This window comes from Narcine bancroftii, chromosome 5 (assembly GCF_036971445.1).
Source record: "Narcine bancroftii isolate sNarBan1 chromosome 5, sNarBan1.hap1, whole genome shotgun sequence".
NCBI lineage: Eukaryota > Metazoa > Chordata > Chondrichthyes > Torpediniformes > Narcinidae > Narcine > Narcine bancroftii.
The window spans coordinates 134,478,553-134,499,639 of record NC_091473.1 but is presented as its reverse complement, the minus strand read 5'-3'; the positions used below and the strand labels follow the sequence as shown (position 1 = coordinate 134,499,639).

General features: G+C 42.4%; 1 protein-coding gene across 3 annotated transcripts in view; it reads left to right on the top strand.

The window, feature by feature from the left end:
- Window positions 1-21,087, top strand: part of LOC138762815 (uncharacterized) — a 145,117-nt gene that overhangs the window by 24,652 nt on the left and 99,378 nt on the right. Inside the window, exons 4-5 of one of the 3 annotated variants that reach the window (XM_069936362.1) lie at window positions 1-52; window positions 7,450-7,956. The exon at window positions 1-52 is cut by the window's left edge and continues 190 nt beyond it. The exons of 1 other annotated variant lie outside the window; for it this stretch is intronic. In XM_069936362.1, coding sequence (XP_069792463.1) covers window positions 1-52; window positions 7,450-7,846 — 449 coding nt within the window. In that variant the 3' untranslated portion in view covers window positions 7,847-7,956. Of the gene's footprint in view, window positions 53-7,449; window positions 7,957-21,087 lie in introns of those variants that run through there. One more of the 3 variants, XM_069936363.1, reaches the window with a different exon arrangement.

Genomic DNA, 21,087 nt, shown 5'->3' with positions numbered 1-21,087 from the left:
ATCTCATGCCAAAGCTTGGAATGGTAGTTCCATTCACCGCTCAAAGAGCCAGGTGTTGTCATTTATGCATTCTTTTAAAATAGGCAGGAACAGACTGACCTCAGCATCTGTGTCTACAAAAACCTGTGCTTACCCGCGTCATCATGAAGATACAATAGGCCAATATTTGCGCCAGCTGTTGAGGCCACTGCTAGCAGCCGGCTCTTTCATTTCCCCACCTTTTTCCTATATGGCTAGACACATTTATAGGCATTTTTTCCCCAACAGCAGTGGTAAAACACCAATCTCGACGTATGTCAGCACGTTCCTCCTTCTTTGATTGAACTGCAGATACATGAGGCTTGTAGGATGCCGGAGATGTATCTATTGCCAAAACAGGCTGTATTTGAGCAGACTCTTGTGTAGGAGCATGATGGAGCCTGTCAGCCTCCTGTACTATGTCATGGGGATGGCAGAAATCGATGTTAGCAATGGGTATGGCAACATGAGCTGCGAGCTTTGATAAGAATAGGGTTTCAAAGAGCAGGCAATGTGAATGACCATCTGCCAATGCAAGCATTTCATTCATTAGGTCCGATGGATTCCTTTCACCCAGGCCTTCCATATTCAAAAGCCGCATGCCGCGTTCATGTCTTGTCAATTCCAGTGTATCGAGGAGAAACTGGCAGAACCTGGTGTACTGGTTTTCCGCCGGGGGATTGGCAATAAACTCACTCACTCGAGATGCGGTAGTGGCGTCCAATGCATCTACAACATGCCAGAACCTTGTGTCCTCCACCATTATGACCTGAAGACGAAACTGGGTTTCAGCCTGAATAAGCCAAACTCGAGGTTGATGGGTCCAGAAAGGAGGCAAGTGATGACTAACTGTGTTAACTCCCACCGTGGTAGTATCCGCTACAATCGGTGACCCCAACTGCAAGATTCAGCTGAAGCCTGAGTCTACAGTCATAATGGATGCAGCTACAGTAGCAGTGGCAGCTGCCACCACGGTGGCCCAACTCACTGGTCCCAATTGGGTTGATGAGTTGCCATGGGTTATACTGGGAGTTCGTATGGCCTCAAAAGAAGATTTGTCTGCATCATCGGCAGAGATGGTTTATGGCACGGTACTTACAGTTCTAGGGGACATTCATTTTGCAACCAACTCTGACCTGAATGTCCTTTGGCAACTTCCACATGGTGTCACTAGAATGAAACCTGTTCCTACCCGCTGGCATGGAACCCCTAAACAACATGTAACCCCACAGCTTCTCGATGCTGATTTTGTTTTTGTACGCAGATTGGTCCCAGGAGCACTGTTACAACGACCATATAAGGGCACTTTCCTCGTGATTAAGAGGGACGGAGTTGTGTTTACTTTAGACATTGGGGGACATTCGCAGCTGTTTAGTGTAGACAGATTCAAGCCTGCCCATATGGATCCCAGTGCACCCATTCAATGCCCCCAGCCCAGATGGCGTGGGGTCCTCCTAAGGCACATGCAACTGGTGTTTTAATTTCTAGCGACAATTCTGGGGAGTGATGTAACGGCCATGTAGGGCTGAGCGGGCACACAACACGGCAATGCAAACTATCGCTGGTGCGGTTCCGCGGGCATGCGGAACCATAATGGAAACATCTGCCTGTTCACCAGGACCACACGCGGGAGATACTGAGTGCCGAGGAATGGCACGTTGAGCCTTTGAGTCTCCTGCCGGAAGGCGCGGGACACTTACAAGGCTAGATTTAAACCTGCTGGTCCCGTGGATCGGCAGCAATCTGATAGTGACATCCCACCTTGTCCTGTGGAGCCCGGGACACGCAGTATATAAAAGAAGCCTGTAAACCCTGAATAAATCAGTCTTCAGTTGACTACTCTGATGTGTGTGTTTTTGTATTATTTCAGTAGCTCGACCGTAGTAGCCGCTACAATCTTTTAAATTGGAACCAGTTATTGAGTCAATTGGTGGGCTTTTCATTGTTAATTGTAAAAAAAAATTCTGACTGTTGGACTTTAATGAATATTTATGAAGAATTTATGTTGGATTCTTTTCTTAATTTAAATCAGGCATATGATAAAATAATGATAGGAAGTGATTTTGATTGTTGTTTGGATCCATTATTATATCTCTTCTCTTTGGCTTGGCTTTGCAGATGGAGATTTATGGAGAGGGTATGTCCACGTCTGCTGCAGGCTTGTTGGTGACTGACAAGTCTGATGCGGAACAGGCAGGCACGGATGCAGCGGTTGCAAGGGAAAATTGGTTGGTTGGGGTTGGGTATTGGGTTTTTCCTCCTTTGTCTTTTGTCAGTGAGGTGGGCTCTGCGGTCTTCTTCAAAGGAGGTTGCTGCCCGCCGAACTGTGAGGCGCCAAGATGCACAGTTGGAGGCGATATCAGCCCACTGGCGGTGGTCAATGTGGCAGGCACCAAGAGATTTCTTTAGGCAGTCCTTGTACCTCTTCTTTGGTGCACCTCTGTCTCAGTGACCAGTGGAGAGCTCGCCATAGAACATGATCTTGGGAAGGCGATGGTCCTCCATTCTGGAGACGTGACCCACCCAGCGCAGTTGGGTCTTCAGCAGCATGGATTCGATGCTTGCGGACTCTGCCATCTCGAGTACTTCAATGTTGGTGATGAAGTCATTCCAATGAATGTTGAGGATGGAGCGGAGACAACGCTGGTGGAAGCATTCTAGGAGCCATAGGTGATGCCGGTAGAGGACCCATGATTCGGAGCCGAACAGGAGCGTGGGTATGACAATGGCTCTGTACACACTGATCTGTGTGTGTTTCTTCAGGTGGTTGTTTTCCCAGACTCTTTTGTGTAGTCTTCCAAAGGCGCTATTTGCCTTGGCGAGTCTGTTGTCTATCTCTTTGTCGATCCTTGCATTAGATGAAATGGTGCAGCCGAGGTAGGTAAGCTGGTTGACTGTTTTGAGTTCAGTGTGCCCGATAGAGATGTGGGGGGCTGGTGGTCATGGTGGGGAGTTGGCTGATGGAGGACCTCAGTTTTCTTCAGGCTGACTTCCAGGCCAAACATTTTGGCAGTTTCCGTAAAACAGGACGTCATGTGCTGAGAGCTGGCTCAAACTGGCTAAACAATTGATGGTCTTAATGAAAGATATGAATTTAGTAGATATATGGAGAAAGATTTTTTGATATATTCATTTTGTTATGTTTCTTATTCCAGAATAGATTTGTTTTTTGTATCAGTACAACACAAGGTCGTGTATTGAAGGCTGAATATAAGATTAGGATTTTGTCTGATCATTCTTTGTTATTAATAACGTATACTGGTTCGGAGAAATTTGATAATGTTTATCGTTGGAGATTTAATTCTTTGTTGTTGAAAAATATTGAATTTTGTAATTTTATAAGTGATCAAAGACAGTTTTTTAAAAATATAAATATGGATTCAGTTGATAATAAATTTGTTTTATGGGATACTTTAAAAGTTTATATGAGGAGACAAAATATTAGCTTTTCTGCTAAAATTAAGAAATAACATGTAGCTGAAGTGAGTAGATTGGAGGAGGAGATAGAGATTTTAGAAAAGGATTTACAGCAAAATTAGACGGAAGCTAAGAAAGTATATTTAGTTAATACGAAGTTATGATATAATTCATTACAAATGTAAATTTGAGAAATTATTATAGAGAACCAGGCAAAGGTATTATGAATTATGGGAAAGAGCTCACAAAGTATTAGTTTGGTAGTTAAAAATTGAACAAGGTTATAGAACAATAAGCGCTATTGGTTATGATTCAATGGTTACATATAAACCTCAGTAAATTAATGACGTTTCAAAAATTTTATGAAAAATTGTACACTTCTTAAAAGTATTGGAGGATGAGGCTAAAAATGATAATTTTTTAATCTGATTTGGATTGTTAAGGATATTAGGGATTTGAATATTTCTTTTACTGTCAAAGAAGTAACGCCTGCACTTCGATCTATGCCTAGTGAAAGTCTCTACGAGATGATGCTTTTACTTCTGAATTTTATAAAGAATTTCAGGATCTATTAATCCCTTTATTGATGGATTCTTTTTCTATTCAATTATTAGTTATTCTTAAGAAAGATAGGGATCCATTGAAAGCAGCGTCTTATGGACCTATTTATTTATTTTTTTCGAAACTTTATTTATTAATTTTAACATATGAAGAGAGTAAGTAATTCACGTACAGAAAAAATACAAAATAAAGTAATACAAGTACAAAGTAACATAGTTAATACAATACCAATCTCGGCATCTCCCCCTAACAACTAAAAACTAAGACTAAAAAAAAACTATTTTTAACCCCTAAACCACCCCCCCCCCCACCCCCACAATAAAGAGTGAAGAATTAATACTATTCGGACCTATTTCTTTATTAAATGTTGATTATACAATTTAGGTTAGCTAAATATTTACCAGATTTAATTCATTTGGATCAGGCGGGTATTATTAAAAATCATTACTCATCAGATAATATTGTGAAGTTGATTTCTTTAATTAGTGTTTCTCAGGAGAAATCTAACCTATTAATGGTTATTTTGTTGAATGCAGAAAAGGCCTTTGATAGTGTCAAGTGGAGTTTTTTATTTAACGTTTTGGAAAAATTTAAATTTGGCCCCTTTTTTATTGGTTTGATTAAAGGTTTATACCAAAATCCTACTGCTAGAGTTGTGACTAATGGACGGTTATCTTCACCTTTTATGTTTACAAGATCAACTAGGCAAAGCTGCCCCTTGTCACCAGCTCTATTTGCATTAGTTATTGAATCTTTGGCTTGGGTGATTAGACAAGTTAGTAATATTGAAGGTATTAAGGTGAAATCTGATGAATTCAAAATCAATTTGTTTGCAGATGATGTTTTGATATATTTAACAGAACCTCAGAATTCTTTGAGGAACTTACATGATAGATTGGAGCAGTATGGTTAGGTCTCAGGTTATAAAATTAATTGGGAAAAGAGTGAGATTATGCCTTTAGCTGAAATTGATTATTCTTCATCTAGGCATATTGTGAAATTTAAATAGTCAAATCGGATGAAGTATTTAGGTGTTAAGGTAGATTGTAACTATAGTCATTTATATGAATTGAATTATTTGCCTTTATTGTCTAAAATTAAATATGATTTGAATCGATGGAAAGATTTACTGATTATGTTAATAGGATGAGTTAATTGCATCAAGAAGAATATTTTTCCTCAAATTCAATTTTTTTTTCTGTCTATTCCTTGTAAGGTTCATCAAAATGTTTTAACGATTTAAATACTTCCATGAGGAAATGTTTATGGAAAGATAAAATGGTAAGGGTATCATTACAGGAATTAACTTGGAAATATGAATTAGGAGATTTGCAACTCCCTAACTTTCAAAATTATTATGAATCAGTACAGTTGAAATTTATTAATATTGTTACGAGCCCAAAGGGCCCCAAAACTCAGCAGTAATAGACATTCACCAAGACAAGTAGTTACTTAAACAAAAGTTGTTTTTAATTATCTTTAAACATGAAAACAGAATCAAACATTAACTTATCTCTATTAACTTAACTAACCCAACTTAACCCCCTTGGAATTCTTAGCACACGTGTATGTGACGTGTGTGTAAATTTAAGAAAAGTTCTTTGGTTCACAGTTCAATCTCATCTCTCCTTCTTCCAAGTTCTCTGGATGCAGGCAATTCTTATACTGTGCACAGAATTTAACATGTATAAAGTTCACCAGGCTTTGGTGCTAAAAAGGTAAATGTTTATCACTCAGGAAGGTTCTCGTAGGGTTTGCAGAGAGAGATTTGTTGTTCTAGGATTTCCACAACTGAGGTACCACCATTAGTCACCTCAATGTCTTGCTGATGAAACTTGCCCCATCAGAGTTCTCCAGATGATAACCTCTTTCTTTCAGGGTATCACAGAGTTCATTTCTGTTCCACTTATTGCAAGAGAAACATTAGACAGATAGCTCTTCCAGCCATCCACCACTCTGGAGCTTCTGTTTCAGTTCTAACAAGCTTCTCCTGCTGACACTGTTCTCTCTCTCTAACCCAACTTAACCCCCTTGGACACTGTCTCTCTCTCTCTCCATCTGAGATTCTAACTGCCAGCCACATGTCCTTCTCTCTCTCACTTGCAAAACTTCCTCCTTCTCCAGCAAACAATAGGAGTTAGTCTTCTGCTCCCATCTGTTCTTTTAGGTAAACAAACCTCTCATTGACCTTTGAGTGAGCACTTTGCAGTGGGGTCAGAAATGTCCAACACATCCAACCTGACTCCCATTCAAGACAATGGTCTATTCATTGCATGACATCATTTCAATTATAACCTACTTTTGAAATGTATATATCATTGTCCATAGTTTCTGTAAAGTCACTGAATATGAATTCTTCAGTATTTTAAATAAGATCTGTTTTAAAGTGTGTGTATGTATATAACCTACTCTAATTTTACCAATTTATCTCCCCAAAACATTCTCAAATATTACATCACAATAGGATGTATGAAGCAGATAATCCTTTGATATGGGCCAAAACTGAATTATCTCACATTGGTGAGAAGAAGATGGATCAGTTTATTTATAGATGGAATCCTCAATTATTGAGTAATTATAATTTACCTGTTTTGAAGCACTTTATGGATTTATGGTACAAAAAAAATTATAGCTACTCAAGACAAGATTTCAGGTAATACTCCTTGTATCAAAATAAGCTTTTCCCATTTACACTTAATAATTAACTTTTGAAGTTATGGGATCAAAAGGGTATTAAATTACAGAAGATTGTTATAAAGCAGGATGTTTTATTTCTTCTGAAAAAATGAAAGAGAAATATGATATATTGTAGCGACTGCTACACAGAGTGAAACGCACCACATTGGAGGTTTCAACGAACTGATTTATTCAAACCGTGCGTGTCCCTTTAAAGGTGGCATGAGCTATGCCCCCGCATTGGCGGTGACATCACTATGCTCACCCGAGGTATGCACCTTGCTCTAACCCACGCAGCATGGAGGTCCCCCGATGGCACCATCTTCTTGAGACTGCCCCGCCAGCGCAGTGGTACAAGTGGGGCCAGTTCGCCATGAGGATGTGTGCCGCCACAATATCTTCAAATTCTCTTTTTTCTTGTTATCAAATTAAAGATTTATTGTTGAACAATATTGGGCATACTCCATGGTTACTGAGATGGTCTAAGTTTTAAATTTTACTTACTGAGGGTGGTAAGAAGGGATTTATATCTGAGATGTATGCTTTATTGCAGAATAAAATGCTTAAGCTGGATATTTATAAATCTAGATTGAAATGGGAGAAAGATTTAGGTATATGTATTTCTCAGGATGATTGGATGAATCTATATAAAGATAGTATGACTAAAATTGTAAATGTAAGACATCGATTGGTTCATTATAATTTTATTCATCAATTTTATTTAACTCCAGAAATATTAAGGAAATATAATTTTATTTCTTTGGATTTATGTTTTAGATGTCATAAGGAGGAAGGTTCTTTTCTACACTCGACTTGGTCATGTGAGACGGTGAAACCTCTTTGGAATAAACTTAAGGAATTTCTAGTAGTTATTTTGAAAGTGAAATTTTTATTATATCCTGTGATGTTCTTGTTGGGTTATATTAAGAGGATTAGTTTAGAATTGAAATTAAATAGATTTCAAATCACTCTTTTGAGATTGGCCTTAGCTGTGGCGAGAAAATGTTTGGCAATTTCTTGGAAAAATGAGATTGATTTGAGTATTGAGAGATGGCATATGGAGTTGAGGACTTTTATTCCATTGGAAAAGATAACATATAATTTACACAATAATTATATCTTTTATTGTAAAGCTTGGAGCCCGTATTTGGATCCTATGGGGTTGAATTATTAAACCCCTTTCCTGCATGTTAGTGGTGTCGCTCCAAACCATGGTAATTAACTGATGATTTTTATGTTACGTGATCTCCTCTTTCTTTCTTCCTTTCTTCTCTTTTTTTTCTTTGTTGGGGATAGATTAGAGGGGGGGGTGTGGGCTGGGGTGGGTGGGTTTGGGAAGGGGGTGTGGGATTGTAGGGGATTTTTTTTGAAAATGTATGTATTTTGTGTCTTTTTTAAATTTTATTTAAGTATGTTTAATATGTCCATCATTGATGAATAAATAAAATTTTCAAAAAAAAAGATTAAAGGCAAAGTTAATAGGCATAGGGAACTTGGTTTTCAGGGTATATTGGCAATCGGGTTAAGAAGAAGATAGAGATGTATCAAAAGTATAGGCAACAAGGAGCTAATGGAAGAGTACAGAAAATGCAAGAAAATATTCAAAAAGAAACTCAGGAAGGCAAAAAGAAGACATGAGGGTGCTTTGGCCAATAATGTGAAGGTAAACCTAAAGGGTTTCTGCAGATATATTAAGAATAAAGTATAGTAAGAGACAAAATTGGTCCCTAGAAGATCGGAGTGGTCATCTATGTGTGGAGCCTCAAGTAATGGGGGAGATCTTAAACAGTTTTTTTTTGCGTATTTACTCAGGAAACCGGTATAGTGCATAAGGAAGGAAGGGAAACAAACACAAGAGTCATGGAACATATGGAGATTAAGGAGGTGGAAGTGCTTGCTGCCTTACAGTGAATAAAGGTAGATAAATATACCTGAGATAGATATGATATTCCCTCAGACCTTGATGGAGACCAGTGTAGAAACTGCAGGGGCACTGGGAAATATATACAAAATGTCCTTAGCCACAGGTGAGGTGCCAGAGGATTGGAGGGTAGCTCATTTTGTCCCATTGTTTTAAAAAAAGCTCCAAAAATAAACCAGGTAATAAGCCGGTAACCCTGACGTCAGTAGTAGATAAATTATTGGAAGGAGTTTTGAGAGACAGGATATATAGATATTTGGACAACAATGGGCTGGTTAAGGACACTCAGTGTGGTAGGTCGTATTCAATGAATCTTCCAGAGTTTTTCAAGGAGGTTACCAAGAAGGTCGATGAAGCAAAGGCTGTGGATGTTGTCTACGTGGACTTTAGTAAAGCCTTTGACAAGGTCCCACATGGGAGGTTAGTTCAAAAGGTTAAGCCACTAGGTATCCATGGAGAGATTGTAAACTGGATTTGAAATTGGCTGTATGGGAGAAAGCAGAGAGTGGTAGTGGATGGTTGCTTCTCAGACTGGAGGCCTATGACTAATGGTGCACCTCAAGGATCTGTGCTGGGACCATTGGTGTTTGTTGTCCATATCAATGATCTGGATGATAATGTGGTGAATTGGATCAGCAAGTGTGCTGATGACACAAAGATAGGAGGCGTTGAGGACAGCGAGGAAGATTTTCAAAACTTGCTGAGGGATCTGGACCAATTGAGAGAATGGGCCAAAAAATGGAAGATGGCATTTAAATGCAGAAATGTGTGAGGTGATGCATTTTGGAAGGGCAAACCAGGACATACACAGTAAATGGTAGGGCACTGAGGAATGCAGAGGAGCAAAGAGATCTGGGAATACAGTTACATTGTTCCCTGAAGGTGATGTCACATGTGGACAGGATTGTAAAGAAAGTTTTTGGCATCTCAGCATTTATAAATCAAAGTATTGAGTGTAGGAGTTCAGATGTTAGGTTGAAGTTGTTTGAGATATTGGTGAGGCCAAATTTGGAATATTGTGTGCAGTTCTTGTCACCTAACTATAGGAATGATATCAGTAAGATTGAAAGAGTGCAGAGTAGATTTACTAGGAAGTTTGCAGGACTTCAGGAGTTGAATTACAGGGAAAGATTAAACAGGTGAGGACTTTATTCCTGGGAGCAAAGAAGAATTAGGGGAGATTTGATAGAGGTTTGCATAATTATGAGAGGTATAGACAGATTGGATGCATTCTATGCTTCTAAGTATAATCAGTTTGAAGTAAGGACAAGAAAAGCATATCACAATCTAAGACATGATTTAAAATCAGGAAATTGCAGGATGCAGAGATTTTGTTTCCCTGCCTGAGGAAAATAATGTGAAATTTTGCAATCATCTTCCAAAAATGTGTGGAGTTTTAATTAATGAGAGAGTTCAAGACAGATTCGTAGCATCTTGGATATTAAGGGATATAAATTTGGAGAAAGAGATATTCAAGTTGATATCCTTTTATCTCATGTTTGCTGAGTAGGTTAACATAGACAATGAGGAAAATGAGGTCCTCACAATCAGTGAGGACCCCTTCCACCCTGCACATAGCATATTTCAGTTTCTCCCATCAGGAAAGAGATGGAGGAGTATCAGAACCTGAAACACCAAGCAGCAAAACACTTCCTTCCCATAGGTAGTGAGATTGCTGAATGATTGCTGGACTGCTCATACAAATACTCCATGTCTGAACAATTTATTTACCAATAATACTTATTAATTTTAATATTTGTATATAAGTACAGTGCATATGTTTCATTTATATGTGTGCTATATCTACCTGTGTGTTTGCACTGTGTGGCACCAAAGACCAGAGAACGCTGTTTCATCAGGTTGTACTTGTACCATTGGATGATAAACAAACTTGAATTTGAGTTCTTTTGTGAGTATCTTGGATTTTGCCAAACATCGGCTTTTAACATTGAGTTGGTATTTCCTTGCTGCCAGCTCTGGACCTTGACATTTTTTGCCTCAAGCATATTATTTCAGATTTCGGATTTATTGTCAAAGTACATACATGACATTACAAACCACCCTGAGATACTATTTCCTGTGGGCGAGGCAGAATTACCACTTATTGGTAATGCAAAAAAAATGTACACAATGTATACATGTAAACAAATAAAGAACTGTAAACAGATAACAAATGCAAACAAACTGACTGCAACACAGAGAATTTTAAAAAATCAATAAAGTGCACAAACAAGAGACCTTAAATGAATCCCTGATTGAATTTGTTATTGAAGAGACTGATGGTGGAGGGGGAGCAGCTGTTCCTGAACCAGGTGGTGAGAGTCTTGTGGCACCTGCACCTCTTTCCTGATGGCAGCAGCAAGAACAGAGTATGTGCTGGGTGATGTGGATCCTTGATGATTGCTGCTGCTCTCTGATGGCAGCATTCCCTGTAGGTGTTCTTGACGGTGGGGAGGGTTTTGCCTGTGATGCCCTGGGTTGTGTCCATTGCCTTTTGGAGGCCTTTATGCTCAGGAGTATTGATGTCCCCATACCAGACTGTGATGTAGCCGATCAATACATTTTCCACCACACATCTGTAGAAATTTGCCAGGATTTCTGGTGTCATATCAACCCCCTGCAAACTCCTGAGAAATAGCAAGTATGGACATGCTTTCTTCACAATGCCATTAGTCTTTTGGATCCATGAAAAATTCTCTGAGAGAGTGACTCCAGTAACTTAAATTTGCTACCCTCTCCAGCTCTGATCCCCCATTGGTCACTGGATTGTCTACCTCTGGCTTTCCCTTCCTAAGTCATCAATCAATTCTTTAGTTTTGGTGACATTGAGTGCAAGTTTGTTGTTGGTGCACCATTCAACCATGTTTTCAATCTCCCTCCTTTCTTTATACAACCTACTACAGTGGTATCCTAGGCAAATTTGCAGATTGTGTTATTATCATACCAAGCCACACAGTTGCAGATGTAAATTGAGTAGAGCAAGGGCTAAAAACTCAGCCCTGTGGTGCTCCAGTATTACCAATCCTCACTGATTGTGGTCTGGAGGTGATGAAATCCATGATCTGATTACACAGTGGGGGTTTTGAGTCCCAAGTCTTGGAATTTGCTGATCAGTTTTGAGGGGATAATGGTGTTTAATGCCAATCTGTAGTCGATAAAGTGCATCCTGATTGTTTGTCAATGTGGTGGTAATGACATGACTCTAGAGGAGAGGTTATAACATAACTATTTACTACTATTTACAGATAAGTGGGAGCTCTGTACATGGTGGCTGTACCATTCCTGGACTCTGTTGAACTCCAGCCCACCAATCCAGAGCTCGCGCATGCGCAGACCGCTACCGCAAGTATGGTGGCTGCAACGTGATTGCAGCGGGTGCTGAGCGATTGGTCTACATCCCCTTTCTTTAGTAACCCCTAGCGTAACACAGTTCACAAGTTTACATTACACAATTAACACAACCGATGTGGATCAGTATTTATACTTGGGGTTTGGTTTACAGATGCGCCTGTACCGTGTCCTGTTATAGCCCTCTGTAGAGGTGGAGGCCTGTTGTACCTCGGCCGGAGAATGTCCACTGTCTGTTATCTCAGGTGTGGCCCCTGAGAGTGTACCACTATCTTTAGGCTCAAGTCCTGTGTTCTGGTACACACTCTTGTCAGGATCTCGTTGAACTTAAAAACTGGCTCCCTTATAGCAAGGATGTGTCGTCAATTTCTCCTGAACACTTTCCCTTCTAATCGGGCCAGGTATGACCTCAGCTCCTGGCAGATTTCTTCTACCGCGCCAGACCATTCACAGCCCTTGGGAGTTTGCATCCTGATGACTTGTCCCTCTGTCAAAGGCTTGATCGGCCGGCTCTCCTTATCGTAGCACTCCTTCTACGACAGTCTTTTGCCCAACAGCTGGGCCTTGATCTCCTGTGGATTTCTCATTTGGGCTCCAGAAGCTTCCTTGCCATGGGCAAGGTCGTGCGCGTCTGTCTCGACATCAGTCACTGCGCTGGAGAACCAAATGTGGCGTCATGTTCCTCAGGTTAAGCAGATTGAAGAATGCATCTGTTTTCTCCCTGTAGGACTTTTCCATGAGCTGTTTCACACTTCTTACAGCTCTCTCAGGCAACTCATTAGACTGTGGCTATTCCAGGCTACTGATGGAGTGAGAGAATTCCCACTTTGCTGCCAAGTCCTTAAATGTTTGGCTTGTAAACTGTCTGCCGTTATCTGATACCAGGGTGTGTGGTCTCCATGCACTGAGAAGAGCCTTTTCAACTTAATGACTGTAGTGGAAGGAGCATCACGTAACAGGTCTAATTCGTACCACCCCGAATATGAATCAACCCACACTAAGTGTTGCTGACATCGTCACTCGAAAATGTCAGTTTCCACAGTTGACCAAGATAACTCTGGAACCAGATGAAGCTGTAATAGTTCCTTCTGCTGGTGTGGCTTAGTGTGGTTTCACACCGAGCAGCTCTCGGTCAATGTTCTCGGTCATCCCAGGCCAAAAAATCTATGTCCCTCACCCTCCGTTTTGTTGCCTCTGCACTCAGATGCCCTCTGTGCAGGATATTGACGTATGTCTTCTGCAACGAGTTGGGAATCACCGATCTCTGGCCTTTCATTATGATCCCTTGCTTAATGAGCAGCTCGTCACAGAACAGAAAGTAGGGGCCACTGCTGGTGGCAGACGGCACTGCTTGTTCGGCCAACCACCCTTGATGAAAGTGCCAAGGGTCCTTAAGGGTAGCATGCTCTGCCATGTGTCTCCTTAGCTCCTCCAGGTGAGACGAGGATATGTGAGTGACTGCCATTACATTGAAATTATCCTCCTCGCCAACATGTTGGACAGTGGAGAATCTGGGGGCATGAGACAGCATGTCAGCGAGGTGCATCACTTTTCCACACTTGTATGCCAGGGTGATATTTTATTTCTGAAGCCTGAGCATCATCCTTTGTAACCTCGCTGGTGCTTGTGTATGGGCTTTCTCAATGTTGTGACCAGGGGTTGGTGATTGGTCTCTTCTTCTTTGGCTTGGCTTCGTGGACGAAGATTTATGGAGGGGGTAAATGTCCACGTCAGCTGCAGGCTCGTTTGTGGCTGACAAGTCCGATGCGGGACAGGCAGACACGGTTGCAGTGGTTGCAGGGGAAAATTGGTTGGTTGGGGTTGGGTGTTGGGTTTTCCTCCTTTGCCTTTTGTCAGTGAGGTGGGCTCTGCGGTCTTCTTCAAAGGAGGTTGCTGCCCGCCGAACTGTGAGGCGCCAAGATGCACAGTTTGAGGCGATATCAGCCCACTGGCGGTGGTCAATGTGGCAGGCACCAAGAGATTTCTTTAGGCAGTCCTTGTAACTTTTCTTTGGTGCACCTGTCATGGTGGCCAGTGGAGAGCTCGCCATATAACACGATCTTGGGAAGGCGATGGTCCTCCATTCTGGAGACGTGACCCACCCAGCGCAGCTGGATCTATGGTCACTGGCTTACCATAGATGTAATCATTAAACTTGGAACAGGTAAAAACCACCGCCAACAACTCTTTATTGATTTGTGCATAACTGGTCTCTGTATCGGTGAGTGACCTTAAAGCATAGGCCACTGGCTTTCCATCCTGCAAGCATGCTGCACCGAGCCTATACTGAGAGGCATCACAGGTCAGTATTGTCGTAATACGACAAAACTGATGGCCATGACGCGCTTCTCTAAAATGTCAAAAACATTCTGTTGTTGCTCGTGCCAAATCCATTCCATGTCCTTATGAGTAAGCTGTCTCAATGGATCCGTGAGTTCACTTGATTCAGGATGAACTTGCCCAGATAGGTAACCATACCGAGAAACTTCCCCTGGCCCCAGCATCTTGCTCATTGCCTTAGTTTTCGAGGGGTCTACTTTCAGGCCTTCAAAGCATGGCCAATGTAGCTGACCTGGTTCAGCTGGAACCTGCACTTGGAGTTAAGCCTCAGCTTCACCTTTCTGGCATGGTCGAGCATTTTCTTTAAATTGGCAACGTGTTCCTCTACGTGTTTGTCGCCCTCGGGTATGTCATTGACTATGATGACACAGGGGTACCCGGAAAAAATCTGTTCCGTGGATCTCTGCAACACTTCACTGGCTGAATTAATTCCAAATGGCATCTACAGAAGTCTGTACCGACTGAAACAAGTGCTGAATGTGGTCAGTAATGACGATTTATGGTCGAGCGTGATCTGCCAAAAAGAATTCTTGGCATCTAGGACTGAGAATATGGTTGCTGCACCAGCCACTTGTGCAGCAACCTCTTGCACGGTGTATATCAGATGGTGTAGTCTCTTCAGGGCTGTGTTGAGGTCCCATGGATTAATGTTTGTCCGGATTTCTTGCCTGTCCTTGTTGTTGGTGGCTACCATGGAGGACACTCATTCATTCGGCTCTGAGACCAGAGTAATTACAGCCAAGTTCTGCTTTCTGTCCAGTTCAGACTTGACTCTGTCCTTCATGGGCACAGGTATGCGATGCGCTGGACGAACCATAGATCTTACTTCCAGGTTGAGCCTCATGGAATACGTTATTGGCCCTCCTCCCAAGTTCTCTGAGAAGAGATCACTGTAATTCTGAGAAAGATTTCTGCAACAAATCGTCTTCAGAAGGGCATACTTGGTGAACGTTTCTACTAAATGAGACAAGTCATAGAAGATAGGAGCAGGAGTAGGTCATTCGACCCTTCGAGCCTGCTCCGCCATTCAACGAGATCATTGTTGATCTTAAAGTTCAGTACCCGTCCCCGCCTTCTCTCCGTAACCTTTAATACCCTTATACTGAAGAAATATATCTAATTCCCTCTTAAATATATTTAATGAACCTGCCTCTACTTCCCTCTGTGGCAATGAATTCCACAGATTCACCACCCTCTGGGTAAAGAAATTCCTCCTTATCTCGGTCCTAAATGGTTTGTCTATTATCCTCAAACCATGGCCCCGGGTTCAGGATTTTCCCACCATTGGAAACATCCCATCTGCATCCATTCTGTCCAATCCTGCCAGAATTTTATATGTCTCTATGAGATCCCCTCTCAATCTTCTAAACTCCAGCGAGTACAATCCAAATTTGTGCAATCTTTCCCCATAAGTCATTCCTGCCATTCCAGGTATCAGCCTGGTGAATCGCCTCTGCACTCCCTCCATTGCAAGAACATCCTTCCTTAGATAAGGTGACCAAAACTGCACACAATACTCCAGGTGAGGTCTCACCAAGGCCCTGTACAGCTGCAGTAAGGTATCCTTGTTCCTATACTTGATATGAAGGCCAACATACCATTTGCCTTTTTAACCACCTGCTGTACCTGCATGCTCGCCTTCAGAGACTGATGTACAAGTACCCCTAGGTGTCTCTGCACTTCCCCATCTCTTAATCTATTGCCATTCAAATAGTAATCTGCCCTCTGGTTTGTATTACCAAAGTGGATAACCTCACATTTATCCACATTGTAGTGCATTTGCCATGTATCTGCCCAGTCCCTCAATTTATCCAAATCACACTGGAGCTTCCTGACCCCCTCTTCCGTGCACACAACCCCTCCTAGCTTAGTGTCATCTGCAAATTTGGAGATATTATATCCAATCCCCTCATCTAGATCATTAATGTAAATTGTGAACAGCTGGGGTCCCAGTACAGATCGCTGTGGTACCCCACTGGTCACCGCCTGCCACTCAGAAAACGAGCCATTTATCCCAACTACCTGCCTGTCTTCTACCTGCCATCCAGTTCTCAATCCACATCAATACTTTGCCCCCAATCCCATGAGCCTTGATTTTGGAAGCCAGTCGTTTATGCGGGACCTTATCGAAGGCCTTTTGGAAGTCCAGGAACACCACATCCACTGGCTCTCCCCCATCTATTTTACCTGTCACCATCTCAAAGAATTCCAATAGATTTGTCAAGCTCGATTTACCTTTTGTAAATCCATGTTGACTCCGTCCGATCCCTTCTCTGCTAGTCATATGCTCCGCTATTACATCCTTAATAATGGATTCCATCATTTTGCCCACTACTGATGTAAGGCTCACAGGCCAATAATTCCCCGCTTTTTCTCTACCCCTTTTTTAAATAGTGGGGTAACATTAGCTACCCTCCAATCCATGGGTACCGATCCTGAGTCTATCGAGTTCTGGAAAATAATTCTTAAAGCATCTGCTATCTGAATGGCCACTTCCTTGAGTACCCTAGGATGTAGATTATCAGGCCCTTGGGATTTATCTGCCTTCAATCCCATCAATTTCCCCAAGACCATGTCCTTAGAGATATTGATTTCTTTCAGTTCCTCCCTTGCATTAGTCTCTATGTTTCCCAACATCCTTGGGAGGTTATTTGTATCCTCTCTTGTAAAAACAGAACAAAAGTAAGAATTTAATTGGTCTGTCATTTCCTTATACTCCATCCTCAACATTCATTGGAGTGCTTACATCCCTAACGTCGAAGTACTCGAGATGGCAGAGGTCGACAGCATCGAGTCCACGCTGCTGAAGATCCAGCTGCGCTGGATGGGTCACGTCTCCAGAATGGAGGACCATCGCCTTCCCAAGATCGTGTTATATGGCGAGCTCTCCACTGGCCACCGTGAGAGAGGTGCACCAAAGAAAAGGTACAAGGACTGCCTAAAGAAATCTCTTGGTGCCTGCCACATTGACCACCGCCAGTGGGCTGATGACGCCTCAAACCGTGCATCTTGGCGCCTCACAGTTTGGCGGGCAGCAGCCTCCTTTGAAGAAGACCGCAGAGCCCACCTCACTGACAAAAGGCAAAGGAGGAAAAACCCAACACCCAACCCCAACCAACCAATTTTCCCCTGCAACCGCTGCAATCGTGTCTGCCTGTCCCGCATCGGACTTGTCAGCCAAACACGAGCCTGCAGCTGACGTGGACTTTTTACCCCTTCCATAAATCTTCGTCCGCGAAGCCAAGCCAAAGATTATATATTCCCCTGGTTTCAACTGCAAAGGACCTACTCTGGATTTCACCAATCTTTTCCTCTTGACATATTTATAAAAGCTTTTGCAGTCGGTTTTTATATTTTCCGCAATCTTACTTTCGTAATTTATTTTTGCTCTCTTGGTTAATCCCTTTGTCCTCCTTTGGTGCATCTTGAACTGCTCCAGTCTTCGGTTGTGGTACTTTTTTTGGCCAATTGATTAGTCCCATGTCCTTACTTGCACTTCGGCCAAACAGAGGCAGAGCATCATCGAAGACATCGAAGAACATCTGTAAATGTAGCTGTCCTTGTAGGTAGCACCGCAGCTTCACCATGCCAATGGTTTTGACCTTGCTGCTCCCATTTGCCACTAGACTTGTCGACTTCACGCATGGCTAATCTGTTCCCTTTTTCGTAGCCGACTGAATGTCTTCTCTAACATGACATTGCACTTGGCTCCAGTGTCAACCTTCTATTCTGCAGCCTTGCCATTGACCTTTTATGGTTACGAGAGTTTCATTGTTTCCCATAATCTGTGTCTCTGTTGAGTCTACTGCCATCTGCAATGTCAGCCCACCAATGAAATACATTTCTTCTGTGTTGCTTTCATCCTGTTTAGGCTCCAGTGGGTCAATCCTCTTTCTAGGTCAGGGCCTAATACTGATCTGCTGTCTGAATCTGCTGCATCTTTTTAAATGGTTCCACTTTCTGCAGGCTCGACACTACTGGCCGAAAGCTGGACACACTTCCTTTCTCACTGCATGGTCACCACCAGAGTTGTTGCACTTTGTAATGGAGAATGATGTGGTTTGGACTGGCTGGCTCTTCCTCCTGGTCTCCAGCCATTACAGATCCCACTCGGACTGCATCAACATTCATGGTAGACTGCTGTGAAGAGGCTAACTTCTTGCTATTCTCCTCAGTCATTTCATGCATCAGACAGGTAGAGATGGCCCTCGCCAGCATTAACTTGCGGTCGTGCAGAAGCACCTTCCTCATGCTGTCATTACAAATGCCACAGGCCAGTCTGTCTCTGATTAGTTCCTCGCAGTGTGTTCCAAAGTTACAGGTCTTTGCTCTTATCTTTAAATCGCTGACATATGAATTACCATGGTGGATCAATTATATCTCATGGGTTTACGTGAGGATCGAGTTCAGAAAGGTGGACCTGGAGATCAGGTCAGACGCTAGGTTGGGGAGCCACGAATCTAAAGTTCTCTATTGGGGGCAGATGGATGGACATGGAGCTCAGGGAGGCCTCTCAATCAGGCATTAATTATTTGGAATTGCTAGCGGGGTTTCTTGCACTAAAGTCTTTCTGTGCGAGGGAAGCTAACATTCATGTACTACTGAGGTTGGATAACACATCAGCTGTGGCCTTCCTCAATAATATGAGAGGTCCCAAATCTCCTTCCTGTAACAAGTTAGCCATTGAGACTTGGTGCTGGTGCATTCAGAGGACCATTTGGGTTACTGCCAGGTCGGATCAACGTACAGGCAGACCTGATGTCCAGAAAATTCATTGATAGCAATGAGTGGACTCTGGGTAAGAAATATTTTAAATGGCTAGCAGACACCTTTGGCATGCTGGAGATAGATTTGTTTACATCCAGGCTTAATGCGCAAGTTCTGAGGTTTGTGTCCTGGCTGCTGGATCCCCAAACTGAGCCAATGACACCTTTATCCTAGACTGGTCAAAACATAATTTTTATACGTAATTTTTGGTGGCGAAGTGTCTGAATAAGTTACAGGAAGACAGTGCTTCTAGGCTTATGATAGGGACTCCATTGATATTCATGAAAAGCAGAGGTCTGCTACTCCAATCGGTGCCAAAGGTATCTCATCCATTGTCTCACTTAAGACTGTTAGGTTGCAGGATCGGAGAGCGAGGATCGACATAAATGCTCTGAAGCCTAGAACTCTGGATGTCCTGTGGGCATCTTGGAGAAAATCTACTAAGAAACAGTATGCCTCCTATGTGGGGAAATGGAAAAAGTACTGTGCCCAAATCAGACTGAATGAACATACAGCCTCTATCAGAGGTCTACTGAGTTTTGTAACCAATAAGTTCTATGTGCAGGGGGGCAGCTACAGCATAGCGAATACAGCAAAGAGCGCACTGGCTGCTTTCCTGACGTTCCAGGACTCTAAGCATGAGATGATGAGCCACCCTTTGATTAAAAAATTTATGAAAGGAGTGTTTCACTTGCATCCTCCGGCACCCAGATATAAGGATATTTGGGATGTAAAGATTGTTTTGGATTATTTAAGGCTACTGTGACCAACTTCCAGTTTGGATTAACATAGCCTGTCCCAAAAGCTGATAATGCAGGTGGCCTTGACATCTGCCCAGAGGGTACAAACTTTGTCTCACATTCATATGGACTAAATCTGTTGGGAAGAGGACTGTGGAAGCATTCAAGTTACAGACATTTTGAAACATAACAGGCAAGGGAGAATTGGGGCAAAATTCTCATTGTATGTATACGGAGAGGATGAACGGTTATGTGTGTTGGATTGTTTAAAAAGATACGTTGTATGTACAAAACATATTAGACTAAATGAGAAATACCTCTTTATATGCTATAATAAACCGCATCAGTGGGATACCCCCCCCACCCCAGACATTGGCCAGATGGCTGTGGGGGGTCATGAGAGTGGCTGGAGTGGATATTTCTTAGTTTGAGTCCCATTCAACTAGAGCGGCGGTGACCTCGGCACCAATAGGGCCAAGGTCCCTATATGGGATATCCTTCGACAGGTGGGATGAAGTAATGAGAGAACCTTTAATAGGTTCTACAATAAGCCTTTAAATTCAGAGGGGCAGAGTTTCATGGCTTCCATCCTACACGCGGTGGATTGAACAAGACCGCGGGAAGGGGAACCATTATGATTTGTCAGACCACCCGAAGGGGATAAGGCACTGAGCTACAAAATTTCACGATGGCGAACCAACATACATTGCAAAGAATAATGAGTTAAATGAGCACTTACCTGTGTGAAATTTGATGATTATTATTCAAGCAACAGGAGTTGGTGAGTCAACGTGCCCACCTAATCCTCCCCTCTTTTTTTTTTTGTTTATGGACAAAGATGTTTCGGTTGCAATAACATGCTCAGTCACAGGTCTGTGTTATGGTTGATTTGATTAATTTAGCACATTCAAGTTCACTGGCTTCTCCCCTCTGGAATGTAAAGGAATGGCTGCGCATGCGTGGATGGGATCTCACATTGACTCACCAACTCCCATTGCTCGAATAATAATCATCAAACTTCACACAGGTTGGCTTGAGCCTCTCTCTCCATTGATGGGTTCCAAAGCTTGTGGGATCGTAGAGTGCACACCTGGTTAAGGGTAGTGGTCAGAGTTATGTCAGAGGATTCACTTTTGACCTTAGTGATGTAGCTCCTAACCTAGTCGAAAGCCATCTGGGCTTCAGCCGATAATGGGAAGGAGGTGGATTTTAAGAGGGGGTGAACTTTATCCGCATAGTGAATAACTCACTGGGTATGGTAAGAAAGGAAGCCCAGGCATCTTTTTAAGGCCTTCATGG